Source organism: Periplaneta americana, chromosome 17 (assembly GCF_040183065.1).
Source record: "Periplaneta americana isolate PAMFEO1 chromosome 17, P.americana_PAMFEO1_priV1, whole genome shotgun sequence".
Taxonomy (NCBI): domain Eukaryota; kingdom Metazoa; phylum Arthropoda; class Insecta; order Blattodea; family Blattidae; genus Periplaneta; species Periplaneta americana.
In genome coordinates, this window is record NC_091133.1 from 109,829,283 (window position 1) to 109,856,509 (window position 27,227).

At 36.1% G+C, this 27,227-nt stretch overlaps 2 protein-coding genes across 4 annotated transcripts in view; one reads left to right on the plus strand and one right to left on the minus strand.

The window, feature by feature from the left end:
• Positions 1-26,108, plus strand: LOC138693062 (chymotrypsin-1-like). Its single transcript, XM_069816630.1, has 7 exons — positions 1-74; positions 3,785-3,873; positions 4,102-4,193; positions 6,121-6,262; positions 18,384-18,497; positions 21,487-21,630; positions 25,875-26,108. The coding sequence occupies exons 1-7, from the start codon at positions 32-34 to the stop codon at positions 26,034-26,036; spliced, it is 786 nt and encodes a 261-aa protein (XP_069672731.1). The 5' UTR covers positions 1-31; the 3' UTR covers positions 26,037-26,108.
• The window catches only part of BBS9 (Bardet-Biedl syndrome 9), a 399,441-nt gene that overhangs the window by 266,351 nt on the left and 105,863 nt on the right, over positions 1-27,227 (minus strand). The gene's annotated exons all lie outside the window — the stretch shown is intronic.

Below are 27,227 nucleotides of genomic sequence, written 5' to 3' on the forward strand. Positions count from 1 at the left end.
TCTTCAGAATACTTCTTATGGGCAGATAGACATGAAGCAATATATCCTATTTCTTGCTCTGTGCATAAATCCAGGTACGACGATTTTACTGTTATTATTACTATTATTATTATTATTATTATTATTATTATTATTATTATTATTATTATTATTATTATTATTATTATTATTATTATTAAAATTTACTTACACACGCTTTAACATCTGTGATAATATCGCGTGTTTAGAATCTGTGTGTAGGTATACCTGTAGACCGTTTCCCCTATTGTCGAGTTCCTGTTTCCATTGTGTAGTAGTAGTAGTAGTAGTAGTAGTACTAGTAGTACTAGTAGTAGTAGTAGTACTAGTAGTACTAGTAGTAGTAGTACTAGCAGTAGCAGTAGCAGTAGCAGTAGCAGTAGCAGTAGCAGTAGCAGTAGCAGCAGCAGCAGCAGCAGTAGTAGTAGTAGTAGTAGTAGTAGTAGTAGCAGTAGTAGTAGTAGTAGTAGTAGCAGCAGTAGCAGTAGTAGTAGCAGCAGTAGTAGTAGTAGTAGCAGCAGTAGCAGTAGTAGTAGTAGTAGTAGTAGTAGTAGCAGTAGTAGCAGTAGTAGCAGTAGCAGTAGTAGTAGTAGTAGTAGTAGTAGCAGTAGTAGTAGTAGTAGCAGTAGCAGTAGTAGTAGTAGTAGCAGTAGCAGTAGTAGTAGTAGTAGTAGTAGCAGTAGCAGTAGCAGTAGCAGTAGCAGGAGCAGCAGCAGCAGTAGTAGTAGTAGTAGTAGTAGTAGTAGTAGTAGCAGTAGTAGTAGTAGCAGTAGTAGTAGCAGTAGCAGTAGCAGCAGCAGTAGCAGTAGCAGCAGCAGTAGCAGTAGCAGTAGCAGTAGTAGCAGTAGCAGTAGCAGTAGTAGCAGTAGCAGTAGTAGCAGTAGCAGTAGCAGTAGTAGCAGTAGCAGTAGCAGTAGTAGCAGCAGCAGCAGTAGCAGTAGCAGTAGCAGTAGTAGCAGTAGCAGTAGCAGTAGTAGCAGTAGCAGTAGTAGCAGTAGCAGTAGCAGTAGTAGCAGCAGCAGTAGCAGTAGTAGCAGCAGCAGCAGTAGCAGTAGCAGTAGTAGCAGTAGCAGTAGCAGTAGCAGTAGCAGTAGCAGTAGTAGTAGTAGTAGTAGTAGTAGTAGTAGGTTTATTTTGCCAGGCAGAGTTAAGGCCATGAGGTCTTCTCTTCCACTCAACCGGGTTTCAATAATATACATGAAATACAAAATTAGATTACAAAACAACACAAAAGAAAATACCTTAGAAATTACATAAAATATAGTAGAAAATTACAATAGTCAAGATCGGTTACATAATATAAAATTACAAATAATCAAGATCGGTTACATAATATATAAAATAAAGTAGAAAATTACACATAATCAAAATCAGTTACATAACATAAGGGGGTAATACACACTCACACACACACACAAACACACAATTTATAAGACCTAAAATGCCCGAGATAAATTCGACGTTTAATTCACTTGAGATATAGGCCTATTATACAGTTAATATACTAATAGGAGAATACATGTGGGTTATAATACATAAAATGTTGATTAGCAAAGTCGTACTAAATGGCATACAAACACAAATGATTAAGTAATATATCAAGATAATAAAAAAAAGAAAAGAGAAAAAAAAGAAGACGAGAGAGGAGAAAGAATAACAATTTGGTCATTTATGACTATTTAGAAACTTCCGCAAGAGTCCAGTTCTGTTCATTAAAAACACTTCTAAGTAGAGTGTACTTAAAAGATTTTAGACTCCGACTGCTCCTGATTTCCTGTGACAAGGAATTCCAGGAACGAGCTGTGTGTATTTTGAAGGAAGTAGAGTAGAGAGATGTTTGATGAAATGGAATTGATAGAACAAGGTTATGCTGTGAACGTGTTGTAGGTGGCTTGTGTTCATGTAACTGATTATACTAGGTTTTTGTAGGATGTTTATGATATTGATGATTGAGAAGGTGATGAATCATTTCAGCATTTGCCTTTATGACAGAAGAAAACCATGAAAATCCCCAGTCTAATTGATCGGCCACGGGGTTTGAACCCTTGACCTCCCGAATACGAGTCTCAAACGCTACCGTCGGAGCCAACTCGCTCGGTGATGTTAATTATTGTGTAGTTGTGGGGCACTTGTTTAAAATATATATTTTGAACTTTGCGTTAGTCATACATATAGTACAGTAGAGTGCAAATTAATCCGAACAAAGTAATTACTTATGCAAAAACACTCAAACGGGATAAAAAAAAAAGGATCTAAGACATACCTCAGTAACCTATGTGGCCTCCCTTGTTCCTAATAACATCTCTGAGACGATTTGGCATGGATTCCACTAATTTCCCACAAATATTCTTCATTTCTTCATCGCGAAACCATACACCAATGAGGGCAGAAATCATCTTCTCCTTTGTAGAACAATCCATTTTTGTCATTCTTCTTTTGCAAACTGATCACAAGTTCTCAATGGGGTTGATGTCGGGTGAGTTGCCTGGCCAGGGGAGTACCTGAATATTCTTCTTGTTGAAGAATTCTGTAGTTTTTAGAGACGTATGGCATGGTGCCAGGTCTTGTTGGAACACACCTCTGCCATCCGGAAATGATTTTTGCAGCTGGGGTACGATTCTGGTTTCCAATAAGTGAATATATTTGTCAGAATTCATCATTCCCTTGATAGGTATTAATGCTCCAGGCCCTTCATGTGTAAAACAACCCCAAAACATTACTTTAGGGGGGTATTTGGGTGCTTGTTGGAGATGAGCTGCTGTTACTTTTTCGGATCCTTTCCGTACGTAAGAATCACGGTGGCCGTGGATCTCGAAACGAGACTCATCGGAAAAAAGTACATTCTTCCAGTCATTCACTGTCCAGTGTTGATGTAATTTTGCCCACATTAAGCGTTTTTTGGACATAACACGGGTTAGCAGTTGCTTCTTAATAGGCTTGCGAGCCCTTCTTCCAGCTTCCAAAAGCCCACGCCGCACTATTGTGACGTGAATATTCGCCCCAGTGGTAGCCATTAACTCGTGGGTTAAGACGACAGCAGTTAGTCTAGGATTTAATTTACTTTTCCTGACAATTAAACGATCATCCGCAGGTGAAGTCTTCCTTTTCCGTCCACAGTTTCCTTTTTTCTGGGGTGTGATGGATCCAGTCTCCCTGTATCGTTTTGTGATCGAATTAACAGTAGCCAAACCGATGTGACATTCTGCAGCAATTTGCCTCTGTGTCATAGAAGAATGCTCTGCTAATGTTATAATTTCAGACCGTTTTCGTGGAGTTGTATCCATTTGTGAAGACGACAGAATGTACACAGGATTGCAGTATTAAGTCTTCAACACAACTGAAATGCTTATAAGCACAAAACGACATGCAAAATATCACATATTATAAAAAAAATAATAACGACAGACCTCCAACAATGGAATTACATATACTACAGATGTCAATTAAAGCGGTATGAGCAGCTGTGAGGCACACAATGACAGAAAATGTAAAAATATGTCGTGTTCGGATTAATTTGCACGCTACTGTACATCATTGCCATAGAAATACAGATACATGAGTATCATGAGTAACTAGAATCATTTTCCGATGTTAATCTGGGATGTGATACGATTTTTTATGTAAATTTGAAAAATTATAATAATCATGTGAACTTTTTCAAGTCTTAGGATGATGATGTTTACTTTTCCATTAATATTGTCTGACCTCTTGTATAATAGATATTACACGCTTACAGCATTTCTCGTTGTCTGGAATGTACTTACAGATTTCAGCTCGGCAAAAGAAATACAAAATCCTTTACAACCAAGAATAATTGGTGGAAGGAACGCCACGCAGAATGAGTTCCCATTTGTGGTAAGCGTAATTTTCTACACTTGCTTTCTTTATACTAAAAGATGCGGCTTTCTCAGTTTGAAATGACCAAACATGAAATGGTTTTCTTTTGAGCTCACCGATTTAATTGTGGTATTATTCGCAGCATTAAAAACCAACAAAATTGTTTCGAAACCGTGCAGGACATACAAAGACGAAGTATGTGTCATTTTCTTACTGGTAACACATGTTTTTGTTTTACTGTTCCAGGTGGCTCTTTTATTAGATAGAGGTTTCCGGTGTTCAGGCTCGATCATCAACCAGTATAAGGTACTCACGGCAGCTCACTGTCTTAACGACACGTAAGTGATTTCTACCATTTGTGCGTATACCGGGAATTTTTGTAGCGCTTACCCACGTACGTCTATGTACTATAGCCTATTATTAACTTTACACTGATCTAGTAAAAATTTCCCTGCACAACGTACACTCCTGACTGTCCATTTCTCTTACTCTAACCACAGCTGAAGTCCGTTCCATTACTCTTTCATCGTATGATGACGCAGAATATCTGCATGGAAATATCATATGTACTTCGGTACATTAAAATAATATACAGGGACATCATTTTATTTTTACTTTAATTTTTATTGTACCTGAGTTTTGGAATGTACTTCACTCCCATCCCTTCTACTAGTAAACTTCCAACCGTTCACGACACAGAGCCGAGGGCGCGTAAGCAGTACTGAGTTACTGAGTATAGTACGTTTCAGAAATATGTTCGCGTTTTCCAGTGACGAAAGAGCTTTCAATATTGAATCATATTTTCGCACAGGTACTGTCGTCCGTTTGCCTACGTCGCATCCCGGTTTCCCTCACCTGCTTCTGTTCGCCCATCTGTAAAGTCTAGTAGCTGGGCTATCTTAGGTCTTTTTCTGAAAACATTAATTTCTGTTAGGAATTGGACGTCTACGTAATATTAAGTAATTAATTGTCACGTGATCTCCCCCCCCTTTCTACGACCCTGCGACAAAACCACTTGAACGGACAGTAGATAGCATGTCTGAGTAATTTTATCTTATCGGATCGGGCAGAAGTGAAGATTGAATTTACAATACGTAAGGTATTCTTTTATAGAGTAGGTACAGAATTATTTCAACATGAGTTACTCGTACGAAGGACGAAACTGGTAACTGGAATTAGGTAGGCCTACAATAGTCTATAGTGCGATAATATGCACAAAAGAACTGAAGTCTGTATCGAAATGAACGGCCACCATTTTCAAAAATGTGTTTAAAAATACATATTGTGATTATTTTTCAATTTAACTTCATTCTCTATATTGTACGCTAATGTGCTGTAACAGTACAATATACATTGCATAATTAATACGTCCGAATTGATTGCTCAATTCGTGAGTAAAAACACTAAGTGTTAATACAGTACTGTGTTTTGATTAAACAAAAACCTAATGAAAATTATCAAACTCAAAATTGCGATATTTCCTAGTTTACATAAATGGATGAACTACTTTTCTTCCCTCCTATACCTAGTAAAGTGATTTGTATTTTACGCCAGTATCATCGAACTCCAGTCGTGGAAGGGATAGCAAATTGTATTTCCTGTTTCAATCGTTAATAGAAAGGTATAGCCAGATTAATATTAAAAATGTTAGTAAAAATAAAATGATGTCCCTGTATATGATATGCGTAAATCACTTTGTGATTTAAGACGGCGCTTATTCCGTCGGATCCCGGCCAACTAGTCACTCATAATGAGTGCACCTCAGCACATGTGTGGACTGCAGTCCTGCGTTCATAGACTCTATGATGTAGTGCAGAGGGCGGCCACTAGAGGGAACCCAAGAGTTGGAACTTAAACTGAGACGATTCTGTCCGACACCGGGATGGGTATCCGGTGTGACTTAGTGGATAAAGCATCAGCACGTAGAGCTGAAAACCCGGGTTAAATCCCGGTGCCGAAGAGAATTTTTCTGCGTTCCATTACCCTTTCATCGTATTATTATAACGTTAAATCATTGACGAAAAGAAAACTGAAATATTTTTTGGAGGACAGTCTGAAACGCTTCGTGGTTCCTCTGGGTAATGTGAAATGGTTCTAGTCTTATGAGAGCTTACATGTGTCCAACAATTTACCTGTTTCATTTTAGGGGAATTTATATTGAGGAAATTGTAAACCCTTTTGAATAAGGGAAATTTACAATACCCCACATTGTCCGATCCTCTGAAATTTAAAGAATCGTTTATTCGTGTGCTTTCTCTTTTCAAGAACGCATGACCGATGGCTCGTGAAAGCTGGATTCTACTATTGGGGTGACACAAACGTTATTGAAAGATATGTAGGCAACATGAAGATGCATCGCCACTTTGAAACCAAGGGAGACATTTCATTCGACATCGGGATCATGGATGTGAGTTTATATTCATTTCATAGTCAAGCCGCCAGAGTATGTGACACTGGAAATAGCGGTTAAGTTGGTTTCCAGTTTGGAAAACATTGTAGGGGAGAGTTGGATAAAACAGGATGGTATGATAAAACGGGATACCCGACTTATTTCGTTGGAAATTGCTGCAACTTACCGAATGATGCGAGGACTTTGTTCTTAGACTAGAAGGAGACATTATGCAGTGCTCACATGCAGAACGAACACGTTAAGTTTTGTTGTGTAGAGAAAAGTTCAAAATCAGCTGCTTAACTAAATTGTTTCGACTGATTTTAATTGGCACTTTCTGGGATTAAATTTGCAGAGTTGAAGATGTAAGTCTCTTATATAAATAAAACATTATTAGTCTTTAATTCTTTGTAAAGAAAACCGCTGTAGCTTTTATCGTTTTGTTGTGACGCCATGTTTTTCTTTACAACTCCTAGTCGGACAAAACAGGATTTTTATCCAACATGCATTGCATATGTGGGATTTCACTTTAAATTCTGAATTGAATATATCCTCGCTATGACAACCAACAATGACAGTGATTAGGAAGAAGAAGATGAAGACAACGACGAGTTCTCCAATTCAAAACCTGAAGAGGGATGATGAAATAAGTGTACTCAATGCCAAGAATGGGCTCATCAGGCGTGCAGTAGTATAGAATCGGAAGACTGCGAATAATTCTACTGTAACTTTTGTAAATGAAAATTTCTGCAATAGGACTATGAATCAATGTCAACAAACAGAATAGAACTTACGTATAATAATCTGATATTCTTCCTTTAAGCCCACATACATAATATTTTAGTACTACTAATAGCTACATCAAAAAAAGTTTTGCATCACCTGTAGAAGTGGTATTTACGCTCCATTTCAAGAAATATCCATAAAAACATTTGAAAGCTATCCTTTTAACTGTCTGAAAAACGTAAACAATGTTGAGAAACAGTAGAAGTCTACCCTAGAAACCGACTGAAAAAGTAAACAGATGTAAACAGAAGTGCAAGAAATCTCATCTCTCAGCGAATAACTCAGGGTAAAACATTTCGCAATTCATTTTTGATTTTCAGAGAAGTCTTTACTGTATCTTAAAAGTATTTATTTCGGTCACTGACTTCACAGCATTTTTTTTTCTTAGATGTTGATTATATGGTGGTTGTGTGAGGACTGTGTGACGACTACGTGTGTCATGGTCTAAGGAAGATGTGGACAGTGCGCGCATGAATACATCACGTCATATGTTGTATAGTGTGTTCTGCAAGTTAGGTAAATTTTCATTAATTAAAGATTTATTTCTTTTATAATATTTTGAAATATAATATTCTTCCGCTGTATTTATACTACTAGGTTCAAAAAGTTCCCGGAATTTTACTACCATTTTTCGTATTAATATATAACAAGGGATATTATACATTTGTTTTGTTGGTAACATTCATGATGTCATTTCCTTAAAGTTTGTTGATAATGGCAATTATTGGTTTTGAGTTGTAGGCATTTGTTTATCATAGTGTTTTGTTTGTTCGTCGCATTTTGTAATTATGTCCACAGAGCAAAGTACAAACATCAAGTTCTGTGTTTTGCTGGGGACATGATCAGTATGGCTGATGAAGATGGTGATTTCTTAAACAAAATGAAACTGGTGCTACTTGTACGACCCAGTCCCTAAACGACAGTCATCTGAGTGGAAATCGAAAACATCTCCTCGGAAGCAAAAATTTCCTAGGGACACTTCCAAAGGCAAAGTTATTTTAAATGTTATGTTTTATTTAACGACGCTCGCAACTGCAGAGGTTATACCAGCATCGCCGGATGTGCCGGAATTTTGTCACGCAGGAGTTCTTTCATATGCCAGTAAATCTACTGACATGAGCCTGTCGCATTTTAGCACACTTAAAGCAAAGTTATTTTGGAAGTTTTCTTCGACTCTCAGGGTCTCATGCACCATGAGTTCATTCCAGAAGGTCGTACTGTAACAAAAGAATTGTACGTAGAAACCCTCCGTCGCCTCTGGGAAGCAGTGAGAAGGAAACGTCCAGAAAAGTGGGTAGAAAACAACTGGTTCCTTATGCATGACAATGCACCTGCTCATCGCGCAATTATTGTAAAGAATTTTCTTGCCAGGCACAACATAACTGCTTTGGATCACTCACCATACTCTCCTGATCTCTCACCACCTGATTACTTTCTGTTTCCCCGTCTGAAAAGTCATCTGAAAGGACGGAGATTCAATGCTGAAGAGGTTATCGCAAACGCGACGAGAGCACTAAGACGGGTTTCACAAAATGGCTTCCAGGTCTGCTTCCAGGAACTCTACACGCGTTGGCAAAAGTGTGTTGTTGCGGAAGGCAACTATTTTGAAGGGAATGCTGTAGAATAGTGTTTAAGGTACGTTGTTTCTATGATGCTAGCAAATTCCGGGAACTTTTTGAACCTAGTATGTATGAGTGTTATCTTTATATGTTTTAATTTGAGCCAAGTTCGTGTCCGTTTTGGATGAGATGGGATGCATATTTAGACTTTGTTCTGTTATGTTTAAAATCGGAGATGTGTTCTTTATATCTTACTTTGAAGTTCCGTTTTGTTTGCCCGATGTATTTGGCATTACAGGTTTTACAATTTAACATATACACTCCTTTCTTATTAAATTTATCAATGTGGTGCAAATCATTATTAATGTTATTATTGATTTTATTGTTAGTTTTGTATGTTATTTTTATGTTTTCTTTTTGGAAAAAATGTGCTCATTTGTTGGAAATTATTTTATTATAAATCAAAGTCGACCACGTTTTATTACTCTCTTTAGTAGATCTAGATAAAGTGGACGAACTTTTCATTTTCCGTTCATTTTCTTTCTTAGTTTTCTAATTAATGTTCTATTATAACCGTTTTCATGCGCGTTGTCAAGAATGTTCTGTATTTCTTTTCTGTATTTTGTACGGGATAAGGGAATCTGCAATGCTCTATTAATTAAATAGTGAAACATACTTAATTTATGGGCAGGAGGATGCTCTGAAGTTGCTGGTATAGTATGATTAGTATGTGTTGGTTTCCTATAGATGTCGAAGGATAGGTTACTTTTTTGTTTTATTATTTTTATATCCAAAAATAGTATGGATTTATTTGTTTCCAATTCAACTGTAAATTTTAGATTATTGTGAATTTGATTGAAATCGTATGCAATGGAATCACTGCTAGATTTGTTATTGTGTATTATGATAGTATCGTCTACATATCTGCGGTCAGTGAAGTCAGTGACTGAAATAAATACTTTTAAGAGCAGGGTAAAACAGTTTATTTCATTCTAAAGAGGTTGAACAATGGCAAGGCGGTCAATTACGAACTTCAACCGTATGAGGATATTTTCTTTATGTCAGGAAGGACTGTCTTCAAGGCAATTAGGGAGCCGCTTAGGATTTAACCAGAGTGATGTGGTACGAACCTGGAATCGCTTCCGAAACCCAGGTATTGTTGACGACATGCCTCGTAGTGGTCGTCCACGTGCAACAACAGAATGTGATCACCGATATCTGCGAATTATTGCCACGAGAAACGCTGAGAATACAGCTGGCATGATTAACAATGACTTTCAAACTGCGATAGGGAGACGCATATCCAATCAGACTGTATGGAACCGATTACATGATAGCAGACTGCACTCCAGACGTCCATGGCGAGGTCCAACTCTTAAACCTAGGCACCATGGACAACCTTACACCTGGTCAAGAAATCATCACCAATGGACTGTACAAAATTGGCACAAAGTTCTATTCACGGACGAATGCCGAACATGTCTTGCGCCAGATAATCATCGACAATGTGTGTGGAGAGAATCAGGTAATGCTACACGACTCAGACACCCCTACAATCAAATGCAGTAACGTAGTGGGTCAGTGATGTTTTGGGGTGGCATTATGTGGGGTCGCGGACACAATTGGTATCGATCCAAGGAATTCTGAGGGCTCCACAGTATAGGGACAACATTCTTCAAGCCATAGTAGCACCGTTTAATCAGCACTTCGGAAAAGGATTCATGTTTATGGGCGATAATTCCAGAATCCATCGTGCGGCTATTATCAATGACTTCCATAATCGTGAAGGAATTGCCAGGTTTGAATGGCCCGCATGTTCTCCAGACATGAATTCAATTGAGCATGTCTGGGTTCAACTAAAGAGAGTCAGAATAATTTCAAGGGAAAAATTGTTCCGGGGCCGGGTATCGATCCCGGGACCTCTGGTTGAACGTACCAGCGCTCTGCCAACTGAGCTACCCGGGAACTCTACCCGACACACCGTCTCAACTCTTCCCTTTATATCCACACAACTCGCGTGGGCTGACGAAACGCCAGAGACCCACATCGAGTGCACATAGACTCTCTGTGACTTGAAATTGTGGTTTCCTGTTAACGTACACAGTGACGTATATATTATGCAAATCTAATCTTTCAGGTAAAGCTTCCTGTAAAGCAGATTTGAATAATTTCAAGGGAAAAATTGTTCCGGGGCCGGGTATCGATCCCGGGATCTCTGGTTGAACGTACCAGCGCTCTGCCAACTGAACTACCCGAGAACTCTACCCGACACCGTCTCAACTCTTTCCTTTATATCCACACAACTCGCATGGGCTGACGAAACGCCAGAGACCACAATTTCAAGTCACACAGTGAGTTTTTTTTCTGTAATTTCAACCAGTTGAATGAAACTGCCTAAAAACGGATTCACTATCCATCTGTCACTGTCTTAATTGCTTTGAAATTTTTTCGGAAAATACTAAAAAAACTGTTGTTTAAAATTAATTGCTTACCGGCAAACGCAAACTCAATATTTCTCTATCATACATACCTAAATTTTCTTTGAGTTCTTTAATACACTGGAATGAATCAACTTGAAGTGGCGGCCTGAACACCTGCAGACTTCTAACACATGAGTACAGGCTGTTACAAAAGAAACATTATAATGCTTTCATTCTTCAAATGAGGTATAGAAATTCTTATGCATTCAGAAATTTAAAATAAATATTACAGTCCAGACACATGATCTGAAGAAATTAATTCATAATCTTAAGCACAGAAACTTACAGTAATCATAACTTACTTACTTACTTACTTACTGGCTTTTAAGGAACCCGGAGGTTCATTGCCGCCCTCACATAAGCCCGCCATTGGTCCCTATCCTGAGCAAGATTGATCCAGTTTCTATCATCATATCCCACCTCCCTCAAATCCATTTTAATATTATCCTCCCATCTGCGTCTCGGCCTTCCCAAAGGTCTTTTTCCCTCCGGCCTCCCAACTAACACTCTATATGCATTTCTCGATTCGCCCATACGTGCTACATGCCCTGCCCATATCAAACGTCTGGATTTTAAGTTCCTAATTATGTCAGGTGAAGAATACAATGCATGCAGTTCTGTGTTGTGTAACTTTCTCCATTCTCCTGTAACTTCATCCCGCTTAGCCCCAAATATTTTCCTAAGCACCTTATTCTCAAACACCCTTAACCTATGTTCCTCTCTCAGAGTGAGAGTCCAAGTTTCACAACCATACAGAACAACCGGTAATATAACTGTTTTATAAATTCTAATTTTCAGATTTTTGGACAGCAGACTGGATGATAAGAGCTTCTCAACCGAATAATAACACGCATTTCCCATATTTATACTGCGTTTAATTTTCTTCCGAGTGTCATTTATATTTGTTACTGTTGCTCCAAGATATTTGAATTTTTCCACCTCTTCGAAGGATAAATCTCCAATTTTTATATTTCCATTTCGTACGATATTCTGGTCACGAGACATAATCATATACTTTGTCTTTTCGGGATTTACTTCCAAACCGATCGCTTTACTTGCTTCAAGTAAAATTTCCGTGTTTTCCCTAATCGTTTGTGGATTTTCTCCTAACATGTTCACGTCTTCTGCATAGACAAGAAGCTGATGTAACCCGTTCAATTCCAAACCCTGCCTGTTATCCTAAACTTTCCTAATGGCATATTCTAGAGCGAAGTTAAAAAGTAAAGGTGATAGTGCATCTCCTTGCTTTAGCCCGCAGTGAATTGGAAACGCATCTGACAGAAACTGACCTATACGAACTCTGCTGTATGTTTCACTGAGACACATTTTAATTAATCGAAATAGTTTCTTGGGAATACCAAATTCAATAAGAATATCATATAAAACTTCTCTCTTAACCGAGTCATATGCCTTTTTCAAATCTATGAATAACTGATGCACTGTACCCTTATACTCCCATTTTTTCTCCATTATCTGTCGAATACAAAATATCTGGTCAATAGTTGATCTATTACGCCTAAAAGCACACTGATGATCCCCAATAATTTCATCTACATATGGAGTTAATCTTCTTAAAAGAATATTGGACAAAATTTTGTACGACGTTAATAAAAGTGATATTCCTCGAAAGTTACTACAGTTAGTCTTGTCCCCCTTCTTAAAGATAGGTATGATTATGGTCTCCTTCCATTATTCTGGTACAATCTCCTTTTCCCAAATAGCAAGTACAAGCTTATAAATTTCTTTAGATAATGCGCTTCCACCCTTTTGTATTAATTCTGCTGGAATTTGATCGATACCTGGAGACTTATAATTTTTCAGATTTTCTATCGCAATTTCGACTTCAGAAAGTGTGGGTTGGGGTATAAATGGCTCAGCAGTTTGTATTTCAATTTCGTCCCGATCATTTCTATTTGGCCGATGTATATTTAGGAGTTGTCCAAAATAGTTTTTCCATCTGTTAAGGATTGAATGAGCGTCTGCAAACAAGTCACCATTCTCATCCTTGATCACGTTTACCCTTGCCTGATATCCATTCTTGAATTCTTTTATGCCCTTATATAAATCTCTAATGTTTTTATTTTTACTATTTGTTTCTATCTCCTTCAGTTTTTCCTTCAAGTAATCTCTCTTTTTATTCCTAAGCGTACGATTTGCTTCCAGTCTTTTATTGAAATAATTATCTCTATTCGCCTCAACTGGATCCTGTAAGAATTTCAATTTTGCCTGTTTCCTTCTTTCTAATACCATGCAACAGTCTTCATCAAACCACGGTTTCTTTTTCTTAGTTTCATAATAACCTATGCTCTGTTCAGCTGCAATTTTGATATTATCTCGAATATTTTCCCACATGCTATTAACATCTAACTTTTCCTCAACTTCGTCGGAACTTGCTAATACGTCAAACCTATTTGAAATTTCGACCTGATAATTTTGCTTAGTTTCCTCGTCCTTTAATTTCGGAATATTGAATCTTCTAATATTAACTTGTTGCTCTACTCGCTTGGCTACTGATAGTCTTTCTCTTAGTTCTCCAATTACCAAATAATGGTCAGAATTACAGTCTGCCCCCCTGAAGGTACTAATGTCTACTATACTAGTATGTCTTCGTTTATCTATCAAGATGTGATCTATCTGGTTATGTGCCAATCCATCTGGAGAAGTCCAAGTATATTTATGTGTATTCTTATGGGGGAATGTTGTACTTTTGACAATTAAATTTTTTTATGTGGCAAAGTTGACTAAACTAACTCCATTGTCATTACTAATTATGTGTAGGCTCTCCTTTCCAATAGTAGGTCTAAAAATATCCTCCCGTCCTACTTTAGCATTGAAATCCCCCAATAAAATTTTCATAGAAGCTATCCTTTATATGGTCGTCTTTCTCTTCTGTAGGGGCATGAGCATTTATAACTACGATATCGCACCATCTACCCTTAAGCACTAAATACGATAACCTATCACTGATAAATTCTACTTTTTTTACTGCTGATTTTATTCTTTTATGAATAAAGAAACCTGTTCCTAATTGGTGATTTTCGTTTCCTTCCCCATAATACAACAAATAATCTCCTATTTGCGTTATGCCGTTTCCATCTAACCTAACCTCTTGTACTCCCACAAAGTCTATTCTATATCTAGCTAGTTCTTTCGCTACTAATGTTACCCCTCCTGTTCTATATAGACTTGTAACATTCCAAGTACCAAATCTCAAAACCTTATTTCTTTGCTGTGGTCGTGCCAGAGAATCAGTCCCATTCCGAGGCTTATTTGAAGGATTCTTAACAAGCTGTTAGCCTTCCGCCCAACCCCCAAGCTGGAGGGCCACCCCTCATCGGCTGTCCGCGACTGCTTATTCAATATATTCACAGCTACCCTCCATATCTGGAGGCCGTCTCCTCGATCCGCAACCTGAGGACGCGCCATGCCGTGGTGATAGGGACCCACAATACATGGACAGTAATCATAAACAAAAGCAAAATACATCTTTCGAATTCAATATTTTCTAACGTTAATAGAAAAAAAAAAGAGTTCAGACAAGTTTGGGGGACAGTGTCCCCATAACTCCGCCTGTGCTCTGGGTCTTATTATATTATCTTGAACTTGCAAACTACTATTCAAAGAATTTAAGTGTTCGAAAATATCAGCAAGGAGAGCCTGTCTGAGAAGACAAAGAAAATTGGAAAATAGATTTGCATAAACCAGTTTCTCGTCTTGCATGTACCAGCACATAAACATGTTCTGTTCTTAACTTAAACATTTTTTTTCAAAGCGTTACTCCACGAAAGCCGAAGTACTTTCGTGTGATAAAGAAGATTTTCTTATAACGAACACATGCTGCCCAAAGTACGACTTTACAACGCTCTTCCATTGGTGCAATTTACCACTTTATATTGAACTATTACCGCAGCGCCAAGATGGTAATAGTTCGAGTACTAATGATGTTCACTTAATACTGTATTTCGTGTCATTATTACACCATATTCTTCTATTTTTGTCGTTCTTTGGGTGGTATCAAATGGTTTTATTTCCGATTTTACAAGGATCTGTAATTTTCGAACAGGGTTAAGTGCCGGTACAGTAGGGTGGGAAGGGTCGCAAAAGAAACTCTCGACTTCAAAAAGTTTGGTAACCACTGGTCTACAGTATCTATCCAATGATGAATGTCGACAGTGAGTAACATCTGCAGTTTAGAGAGATGTTTCAGGAAATACATTGAAATCAAACACTGCAACAATGTGTAACTATAACCAGTGTTGCCAACTCAGAATTCCATTTACCGCTGCATAAGCTTAAAAAAACCGCTAAACTATAGTTTAAAAACTCCAGATTTTTCTTAACACAACATTTTCAAATTTGAACTACAAGCTATATAGTTCCAGGAACTGGAGAAGTTTAGGTTCAAATTTTAAAAATATTCTAATATTTAAATACTCTGAAATAACACTCACCTCTGCCCAGAAGCTTGTTGTGAATGGCAATATTATGTTCTTGAACAACAGAAAAACACGCGCTACTCTTTTTGTGTGTATAATTATCAGCATGGGTAATTAAATCTGAATATGTTGCATTCTATATCACCTTACACCATTTACATCGAGCTTTCGAACTATCACCGGTAACTTCTTCCACCAAATCTTTCAACAAATTATGTTTTTTTTTTTTTTTTTTTTTCACACATCTGCAAACTTTTGTACTTATGCAGTTTTACGCGACATATTTCTTCAAAATTGAATGAAGTAGATCAAGAATATACTGGGCACTTCGGAAATAATCGCATTCACAGCCACGCCAGTAGCTTCGAAATCTATTTCACACTGAGCTGAAGAAATGCCTGCCAACAATGAGTCTAGTTTTAAATCTGTGTTACATAAACTATAATACGCAATGATAAATTATACAATATTATATCATAAATGAAAATAATAATTCAGTTCATTATCTATTTTTATGATTAAATACATCAATTGATTTACAAATGAATGCATATTATGAGGTTAACGAAAGAGGAATACCTTATTTGCACAACAATAACGAATGAGGCAGGAAATGGACGTGGTTGCTCCAAATCGAATTCACATAAAACGTTGATATTGTATACTCTCACAATGAAAAAATGTCTTAATATCTTACTAAACGCTGGTTTATGATGAACTAAGATTGTCCGCAAGTATATATAAACAATTATAACATCTTTACATCTAACATCTGCCTGGAATCATAAAAAAACGCCAAATAAATAGCTTGCCGCTGACGGTAAAATTCTGTAGCTGACCGTAGAACTAAAAACACCAGATTTAGCTACAATACCGCTGACTTGGCAACACTGACTAAAACATTAAATCACTGCCATCGTGATCTAAACCAGGCCGTAATGCAGGATGTGTGACGTCACTCGATGGGTCGGGCTTTTCTATTTGAGTATACGGAGCTGAGTGAAATATATTACTTTAATGCGTGTCGGTGCTCAATTTTATTTAGTGTAATGTGTGTATAAGATACGTTCACTTCTTACTGCATAATATGTTGCGGAAATAATTACAAAACTGTGTTATTTTAATGTGAACAGAGTTTTACATGTTAACATAACCCGTTTGCATCAACATTTTAAGTTTGGAATGGAAGCTACTTTGAGATTTAATAAAGAAGAATTATTTATATTGTGATTTTAATTTAGCACATCTATCTTCCTTACTTGTAGGTAGAAAATTTACAACAGTCCCTCCTATGAAATTAGTGTAGGTACGTACGGTTGTGTGTTACTTCATCTGGTAGGTTAGATAAATAGAATTCAATACGACCCAGTATAGTAGGGAACAAATAAATAATACAATTAAATTGTTATTCAATGTAATATGTGCATAAGTTCCGCCTAGTTCCATTTATTTGCTGCATAATGTGGCAGGAATAATTATAAAACTGTGTTATTTTTATGTGAAGAGAATTCACCATGTTAACATAACCTATTTGCGCCAACATTTTAAGTTGAGAACGAAAGCTATTGTGAGATTTAATAAAGAAAAATATATTTAGGATAAACTTCAGAACACGGTTATCTTCCTTACTTATAAGTAGAAAATTCACCATAGTCCCTCCTATGAAATGTACATACGGTTATATTACTTAACTGGAGTTAAACGAGCGCTGAGGTATAATTCCGGTAACTTCTGAACTGAAAACAGTTGAATTTATTCTTTGTGGAGATGCATTTCATCCTCTAAGCAAGGCATAATAAAAGCCTGAACTAACTGAACTAATTAGTATATGCAAGGTGTATGAATACGAAGGGAACTACCTCAGCGCTAGTTTAGCCCTGGTAACATATTAAACTAATCAGACTGGAGTACCGTATGAAACGAATAAATACAATTGAAGTGTAGCCAAATTGCATTTACAAGCTATACGTAGCGTTATGCTTAATTATTATGCATAATTGCGAATATAGAAATAAGGCAAGTACTGATAGAGTAAACATAACCTATAATGTCAGCAAACATAACTATAATGTCAACACATCAAAATATGCGTGCGATGCAACTGAAAATTGTTGAAGCGTGCTTAAATGAATGTGCAAGAATTTCGTAATGAAGCCAGCGTGCTTTATTTCAATTAATTACAATACTAGATACTGTAAAAGTAATGAAAACTATAAGGTATAAATGTTCATAATATACTATATGTATCTCGCTTTTAGTTCAAATTGTGTATATTATCAAACGTATTATTTATAATGTAGATTATTCACACATAAGAAGGGCGCAATAATTTAAATTTAATAAAACAAATACGGTAAACTAACAAAAATGGATTAGACAAGAGTAACATCAGTAACGCTGCACTTAGGCCTAATCATAATTTACTTTACATCCCAGTCAATGTTTCACTTTCACGTGTATATTATTACAAATATTTACTGTTTATAACACCAAAAATTCACTTAACCACATAAGGGCGCAACATTTAATCGAAATAAAGGCAGGTATTACACATAGGAACTTTGCCTGCAACAAAGTAATTTTCACACCAAAAATAATATTATACCTTATGTTGCAAGTGAATTGTGTCTCAAGTGTCTCACAGTCACTGTTTAAAGTTTTACTGACGCGATTACACTGCATTTCAGAGAAATATATGTTATTTTTCATGTACTGCAACTAATTGATATGGTTGAAAGACCGCCCTTCGCGATCAGCTGTTAAGCGAGTCACGTGGTCTGCCTTACGGCCTGTATTAGATCACGACGGCAGTGATTAAATGGTACTCCATATTATTTCCTGTATTGTTGTAACACCTTGGCCATCTATTTTTCTGTAGATTACCCAGCCCTTTGAATTCAACGCGGCAGTCCAGCCAGTTGTATTGCCGAGGTTCCATCGAAGGATAAAACCTGGTACAAAAGCTATCGCCATCGGCTGGGGTGCGAGCCAGGTTTGTATCATTATATCAAGTGCTTTATTTAAAGAGTAAACGTAACTTCGTTTCAGCCACCGGCGTAGCTCAGTCAGCAGGGACGCTTACCTACTGATCCGGAGCTGCGCTCTGCGCTGATTACCTGATTGGGTTTTTTCCGAGGTTTTACTCAAACTTAAGACAAATATCAGATAATCTATGGCGAATCCTCGGCCTCATCCCACTATCACTAATCCCATTGATGCTAAATAACCTTTTAGTTGATACAGCGTCGTTAAATAACGAACTAAAAAAGTCGTCCCTCAATTAAATTGTATACAATATTTCATAATAGAACGATAAATATCCAAAGATGTTTAAGAGAAAAACAAAATTATTTAAAGTTACATTTTAACCCTTAAATTGACAATGTATCCTATAGGATACAACAGGTTAATAGACTATATGCTACAATTTTAATAGAACAATAAAAAAATTGATAGGAAAATTAAAATTTCACAATACTATAATATCGTACAACACATAAAAATATGGACATTGGAATGTTGTTTTCTTTACGATCGGACAAAGTTTAATAAACTAGTGTGAGAAATGAAGCTTTGCCAAGTTAAGGGTTAAGCAACACTTTCGTATATTTTAATCTGAGGAATCGTCAATATTCTTCAAAATAATATAATAAATTTAAGTAGTAAAAATACAAATTACGGTGTGATTTTCTTCACTAGTTTTTTAAATGCATTCTTCACTCTGATTGGTACCTTCTATTCACAAAGTCATTATCTGTGTGGGATAACCGTATATTAACAAATCTTCCGTACAATGCAACTTTAAGCAAATCTGGCTTTCAGGTAGTAGGTAGCTCCCTGTAAGGCAGGTTTGAATAATTTCAAGGAAAAATTGTTCCAGGGCCGAGTATCGATCCCGGGACCCTTCGCTTAGCGCACGAATGCTCTACTGACTGAGCTACCACAGGAACCAAACAAAACACCGTCGAAATTTTTCCTTTATATCCACACAACTCTCAAACGGACTGACAAGACGCTAGAACACAACTTTCAGTGCACACAAATTCTTTGTGACTTGGTAGTATTAGTAGTAGTATTTATTTATTTAACCTGGTAGAGATAAGGCCGTCAGGCCTTCTCTGCCCCTCTACTTACTGTGGCATCCTGTTAACGTACCTCCAGTAACTAATATATTATGCAAATCTGGCTTTCAGGTAGTAGCTCCATGTAAAGCAGGTCTGAAAAATTGTCACGCAGAATTTGTGTGCACTCAAAGTTGGGTTCTGGCTTCTTGTCAGCACGTTTGAGTTGTGTGGATGTAAAGGAAAAATTGCGACGGTATCGTGTATGGTTCGTGGGGTAGCTCAGTCGGTAGGGCACTCGTGCGCTAAGCGAAGACTCCCAAGATCGATACCCGGCCCCGGAACAATTTTTCATTGAAATTATTCAATGTAACTTTAGGTTCATTCATAATTAGTTTTATTTTCGGCATATGTGATTCGATCGTCGTGTGTCGAAAATATCCTCCACCTTCTATCCAGAATATAATAAAATATTTGTGATATTCTTCTACAAAAAATTTCAAAAAATATATGTAGGCCTGCTTCCAAGTAATGCAAGCTTTGTTCAATAAGAACATAAGCTCCTGGTAAATGAAAACAAGGTTCACTTAGAGTTGTGAATTGTAAACTGAAAGTTAACGGATTCCTTCTTCTGTTGTTATTAATATTAATTCCACTTTAATATTCCATTTTAAGAATAACGGCAGGCGATACTTCATACTTCGGTATACAAACGCTTTGAGGATCCAACGTACTGTACATCCCAATTTGGATTCCAATGACTTCCATTGAATGGAGGTGTAGAAAGTCAGAGATTTGTCTGACTAGTGAAAGTAATTATTATAGTCGCGTCCCTGTTATTTCCGGCCGACCTGCAACGTGATTGGCTGACGGAAATAAGAGCGACGGGAGTATAAGTCAAAACGTACTCTGTGGTAATAGTGTAAATATTAACAAAGTGTTCCTTTTGCAAAAGAAGGCTGTGAGGATAATTCAAATCCCATGGACCATTGCTGACTTTTGCTTGTGAACGATTAATGACTGTCACATGTTCATACAATCTGACTTTGTTAGTGTATATCTATGACAACAAAGAAATTTATTCTGTTAGAGGAGATGTGCATAGCCATGACACTAGGCAAATGAATTGCTTTAATAAAAAATTCGTTCGGCTGTGTAAGTTTATGAATAAATATGAACGTATACCTTAAAGGTGGCAAATAAATTTCCATTAAATTGTATTATTTATCTAAGTCACTTTTTACACGTCGAGTACAGTATCAGACAGGTTTCTAACCAAGGCATTTTATAACATCAATGAGTTTCTCAATGTTCAAAGTCATATGTCACACTTAAAAAATATTTTGTGACACCGATGATTATAATTATTAATAATAGAGTGTGACATTGTATAATTAGGGCAGAAACATGGACATTACGACGAAGTGAAGAAAAGCGAATAAAAGCATTTTAAATGTAGATATGGAGAAACATTTAATGGAAAAACTACCCAGCACTAACAGCGAGAGTCATAGACAAAATCTAGGAGAATAAATTACTGATTTCTTTCTTCCTTTCTTTCTTCATTTCTTCCTTTCTTCCTTTCTTCCTCTCTTCCTTTCTTCCTTTCTTTCTTTCTTTCTTTCTTTCTTCCTTTCTTTCTTTCTTTCTTTCTTCCTTCCTTTCTTTCTTCCTTTCTTTCTTCCTTCCTTTCTTTCTTCCTTTCTTACTTTCTTTTATTTCATTCTCTTAGTTTAACCTCTCCCATTTAGGTTCATTTATACGACACACGCCACCCAGACCATACAGGGCCGTGACAATTTCTGCAATAAAAACTTTTGCAACAACCCAATATAATCCAATGTGAACCCTTCATTGTGTTGCTGACTATTTCAGAATTAGAAGTGCTTAGTAATCAAGTTGTATGTTTTCTATCAACAGTTGAGACCGACACTAGAATTCCCATTAATGCTGCAAGCATTGGACGTTGTTACCATCAGAAACCGTCGATGCAGAAGAAAGTGGAACAAGTTGAACAGAACGATATGTGCCGTCGGTAAAAGCGATTTAGAGGCTGCCTGCATCGTAAGTTGAATAATGTGTTTTACAATACAGATATAGATGAGAGTCACAGTAGTTGCCATGGGAACTGCTGCCATAAGTCATAGTGGCGAGAATATAAATGTTTATACTAATATTTCCTAATGTGGCAATTTCCTTCCCGATTTTAGAATTGAAAGACATAGTTTTTCTGCACCGAAATAAAATAATTCAGTATGAGTACGGCAAATTAAATTTTATTCACTTTGATTATATAGTGTGGACTTTACGTCAGTAATAAAATGTTGTAAACATATTCATTACGCAACTAGTTAGGTAATGATAATTATATTACGCAGCTAGTTAGATAATAATACTGTTGTTACCTAATTGGTTAAGTAATGTGAAGCACACATTAAATGAAATAAAATGGAATTGATTTCATTCCTATCTCACGCGAGATGTTGATGGTACTAAACATCAATTTCAGAATTTATAGCATTTACAATATCTCAATTCTCGTTTAAACTCATTTTAACAATGTTTGTTTTATTTCTCCTAGTACTGCTGTTCTTCTGTTATAAACAAAAACCTATCGTGTTCAAAACTGATAAAGCGAACATAAACAAATAATAATAATAATAATAATAATAATAATAATAATAATAATAATAATAATAATAATAATAACGCCTCCCCACATAAGATGTGTTCGATATTAATAAAAATGATACCATTACTTTTACAAAAGCATTACTTTTTTTATGAAAGTGGATAAAACTTACAATATAGGGTACTTATCGTAAATTCATATCAGAATAACTTCCCAATCTCGTTTTGTAATAAGAAACCTTACAATACTCATATTGTAATTAACTATTTCAGTTCTATTTTTCCGCATTGCTAAATTTTTTCCGTAAAAAAAATGAATATATTTTCTAGTAATTTACTATTTTTGTTTGCCTAAAATACTTTACCGCTCTTTTTTTTTTCAATTACTTACTTATAGCTTTTAAGGATTCCTGAGATTCATTTCCGCCCCCTCACAAGCCCGCCATCGGTCCCTATCCTGAGCAAGATTAAACCAGTCTCTAAAAATATATCCCACCTCCCTCAAATCCATTTTAATATTATCCTCCCATCTACGTCTCAGCCTCCCCATAGACCTTTTTTGAGGCTTCGTAACAAGAGGTTTTTTTTACGGTGATGTGTTGTTAGCCCTTCGCTCAACCCCCAAGCTGAAGGACCACCCCTTATCGGATCTCTGCGACTGCTTATTCAATATACATAGGCTTTTTCAATTATACATCTTAAATGGATTTTACACAATTTAAATGCAGTCAAATTGCAGTACTTGGATATATTAGTATTGTAACTCAAATTTAGCGAACATTTAACATTGAATAAGTAGACCATAAAGTTGAAGTCTTCATTAATTTAGACTTTTCTAGGAAATACTCCAACATAACATCTAATATATAAAAGTGAATGTGGGTATGTATGTATGTATGTATGTATGTATGTTCCCTATACAAATCTACACGCTTTGACCAATATGTACCAAAGTTTGCACATTTAACCTTCATAACTAGGAGAAGAACATAGGCTATATTGAAATTGTTAAAATTGACGTTAAATTAATTAAAACAGTAAAAAATAAAAATAAATACGATCAAACATTCATGCATAATACTAAATGCAATCTTCTATAGTCAATTGTTCTTTATTATTGTCTGTTGTATTCAACATCGACTTTCATGAGGCCATGGAAAAAGCAAAACGATATAAAATAACATTGTAGATACATCATGAAGGCCAAAATGTAGACATTTCATGCAATAAGTATCCTTATGCAGTCCAGAACCGTATTATGTATTTCTCGAGACAGTTGTAGATAGTGAGTAGACTATGTTTTATCAAACTGAATTCTTAAATTCTTTGAAACCACAAGAATTGCCAACAGATAATTTAATACTTAATATTGAATCACCGATAGTACTATTGCGAAATATTGATCCACAAGAATTATTCAATGGAATAGGAATTGGTGTGAAAAAACTCATGACAAACGTAATCTTATAATTATTTTTTCTCTGCCTCTGTACAATGTCACATTTTTGGCGGGGAGGAAAGGAGACGGCAGAAAAATTAATGGTATTTAATACGCTGACAGCCACGACTAAGATAAAGCACTTGACATTTAGCGGTAACTGACCGGCAGAGATAAATAAACAAAAATAAATATATAAATTGAAAACAAAGTCGAACGTCTTGCAAATGATGAAATATTTTCTTTTCGGTGCCTGATCTACAACTGTTTTAAATTTAGTTAAACCTGACAGGCATTTGGCTAAGGAGTATTAATTCATGTAAGTGAAGTTAAGTAAAGATTCATCTTTATGTGCGAGGAAAGCTTAGTAAAACAATTCGTTTTGGTTGTCTATAGTTGGGTTTCCGAAATTTCCGAAAATTTAACAACCAGTTCATTTGAAAACAGAAGCAGAAAGGAAAACCCGGGAAACGCCGGGTACTTTCAGCTAGTTTCCTATAATTATGAACTATTGGTATTCTCTCTTATAGGCCTATCGTTTTCTAGATTTTTCAGGAAGCAATTGGTTTATCACTCTCTTTGCTGCTTCAGCAACAAATAGTGCAGTTCCCTCAATTCTTTTTCTCTTTCATGAATTTCCATAATAATTTGCATTATTTTCCGCATTATTGAAATAAACGGAACATATGCGTTAAATATAAGAATATGCAAAGCCACAAAAAGATCAACGGAAGTAGCGTTTCGATCAATAACATTATCGATATATTATATCGTTTTTATTATGCTGCCAACAAACGAATATTGTTGTAAAATAGTTTGATTTTAATCATGCGGCAATTTCGAATGTTACAGTTATATATAAAAAATAAGTAGATCAAATTCTCCCTGTTGGCTTAAAATGTATGCCTAGAATTGTAAATTATGAAATTATAAAGATAACTATTTTACTTGCTCTATCCTTGAATACCGATATGTTCTATGGTTTTTTTATGTGATTGTGGTTTATTTAGGAGTGAAATGTTCTGTAAAACATGTAATTCCGGGATGAGTTTGAAGAAATGTAAAAGTAAACGAGATGCACTCAAGTGGAGATGTCAATGGAAAATGCTAGGTGTTAAATGATAAACACAGGAACATCGTGTCTTAGCACTCTGTGAAATCACTCGGATAACGGAGAAAATGAAACTGAACATCTCCAGTGAGGTCCATGGTAAAATGCTTGCTTTTACACCAAATGTTTTGTTTAATTTTTTGGTCCAAGGAAAAATACTATCTAGTAAAAAAAGTGTTTTTGTGAAATACTAGTACTAGTACTCGTAGTATAAATAGAGTAAAATTAGTATTTTACGTGGTAGAATGTTTTAAGTTTTAAGTTTAGTTTTGATTTATTTCTTTAAAATAATTTTGAATCAAATATAATACACCAAAGGTGACTAATATGAACTTAATTTCACTGTTGTTTTTATTAAATGATACATGTTTGTAGTATGCTTTAGTTTTGTTAAGATGGCATACTTGATATAATTATCGAAAGTATACAATATATAATCGATACTATGAAATACTCGGGGTGAGTCCTATAATGCATCTGTTCCAAATAAAGTTAAAACAAAAGCAACAATTACTAATTAAAAAGGTTATCTGACCATGGCAACAAACTAACAAATGCTGATAGATTTGCGTCTTCTAGAATTGTGAGAATTTAAGCGAAATATTGTAACATTATCTACTATGCATTTTTATGTTATAAAATTAAGGTAGTATACGTGTAGAAAAGCTGATTGCAATCCTCGTATGATATGCAATCTGGTGAACGTCGGGTTGCAACCAACGACACACATTATGTCTAAATGCAAGCCTTTCTACACTAGTATTATAATATACGTACTTTTTCATACTCTATACTGATAAGTGTTATACATATAGTCATAAGTAGACCGCAGTTGCATGTTTTTATTGAATTGGCAAATTGGAAAAGTAGAAGTGGATCTCTCTCGATCATGATTTTTATGTCGGAATGAAGAAAACTTTAATTTGCAAAATGCATATTTCTACGGTTTTCTCTTTTAAATGCATACATACTTTCTTTTTGAATATTTAGAAGAATAAATTAGCATCTTTCTTGTTTTCCCCCATTTATTATTCAGAAAATAAGCTAAAATCATTAAGGAAGGTGGATATTGTGAAATTACAACATTCGTTATTTCTTTCGCATTTTTTAAATGTTTTCTGTTCAAAGGGCGACTCTGGAGGGCCCATGATGGTGGGAAATGTCCAGTGGGGCATTATATATCATGGTCCTCACAACTGCACAGGATGGGGTCCAATTAAGATCCTGGAAGTATCTCGCTTTACCAAGTGGATTAGACACTTCAGCAAGATTCCACGTCAGAAGAACTGAATCAGGACATCCACAACACTGTTTGCAATGCTTATATTGAAGTTTTAAAATAAAAGATTATTATTTCTCTAAGTTGTTGACTTTTTATTTCTGTTGGTCGGTCAGAAACAATGTCTGAACTCAGTGACACAAAGCAGCAATCACAACAGCAAAGAGTTTCATGGAGTCATTACTGTAAATATCGTGATTTCTGAACACAAGAAAGTAGCAATTGCGTGAATCATCAGACAGAAATGTCTTGTGGCACACATAGCGGTGTTGCAACACTATCGATATACTGTAAGTAGGCCTATAATGCAATATCGATGCATAACTTGGGATATCGACTATTGGATTCTATATTGAGATTTCGATATTTTCCTTGTATCGACAGAAAAATAGCTACCTACATACTCATATATCCAAACAAAAGTATTGAAAGCGGGAAGAAGAATCTTATTTGTAGTTAACCATAGTAAGTTATTGGTGATGTGATTAAACAGCTAAAATGTCCCCTCCCACAAGTAAATTGTGGAATTATTTCCGCAAGAAGGCTGTGTGGACGGAAATAATGGCAGAGAAAAGCTTTTCGGGTGGAAGTTGAGTAACATGGAATTCAATTGAATTGAAAGAGGAGAATTGGGAGTACAAATTAAAAAAGGTACGCAAAACGCATCCTTGCAAGGGTTTCGGGGCTATAAGAAACTAAATATGTGAGCTCCAAGCCTGTTGGCCACTCGTCTCACTCCGGGTTACGCTGCTCCACTGAAGGAGCTCTAGAAAAGTTAGAAGGGGAAAACCGAAATTGGACGTAACCCCTTCCGTATCACATACGCGAGGGGAGGGAATGTGATCAAAGTGATCACGGAACGGGACGAGGAAGAAATGGCTGGTGTAAATCTGCACATTGAAAGGAACTGTGTCATTTCGCAGTGCAGGAGGAGTCGAGAAGACTCGTTTGTTTGCCGTTAGGTTGGCAGGCGTAATCTTGCACATTGTAAGAGCTTTGCCATTTAGCTTCAATATCGATAAGAAATATCGCTTAAAATACAACATCGGAACTGTGTACTTTTTGGAGACAAAATTTCCGTATCTGCTAATTTTTCAGTGAAGGAAATGGACTTGAGACACACTCATGAATATTCATGTAAAGTAATGCTGAAAATATCCAATGAGTGGAGCATCGAAAAAAAATAAATACAAGCATCTTCA

Bases quoted from the DNA above. Each gene is read 5' to 3' on its own strand.
- LOC138693062 (XM_069816630.1), top strand. From the start codon at position 32: ATGAAGCAATATATCCTATTTCTTGCTCTGTGCATAAATCCAG. The intron at 3,874-4,101 runs GTAAGCGTAATT...TTACTGTTCCAG, and splicing joins AGAATGAGTTCCCATTTGTG to GTGGCTCTTTTATTAGATAG. The intron at 18,498-21,486 runs GTTTGTATCATT...TTCTATCAACAG, and splicing joins TCGGCTGGGGTGCGAGCCAG to TTGAGACCGACACTAGAATT.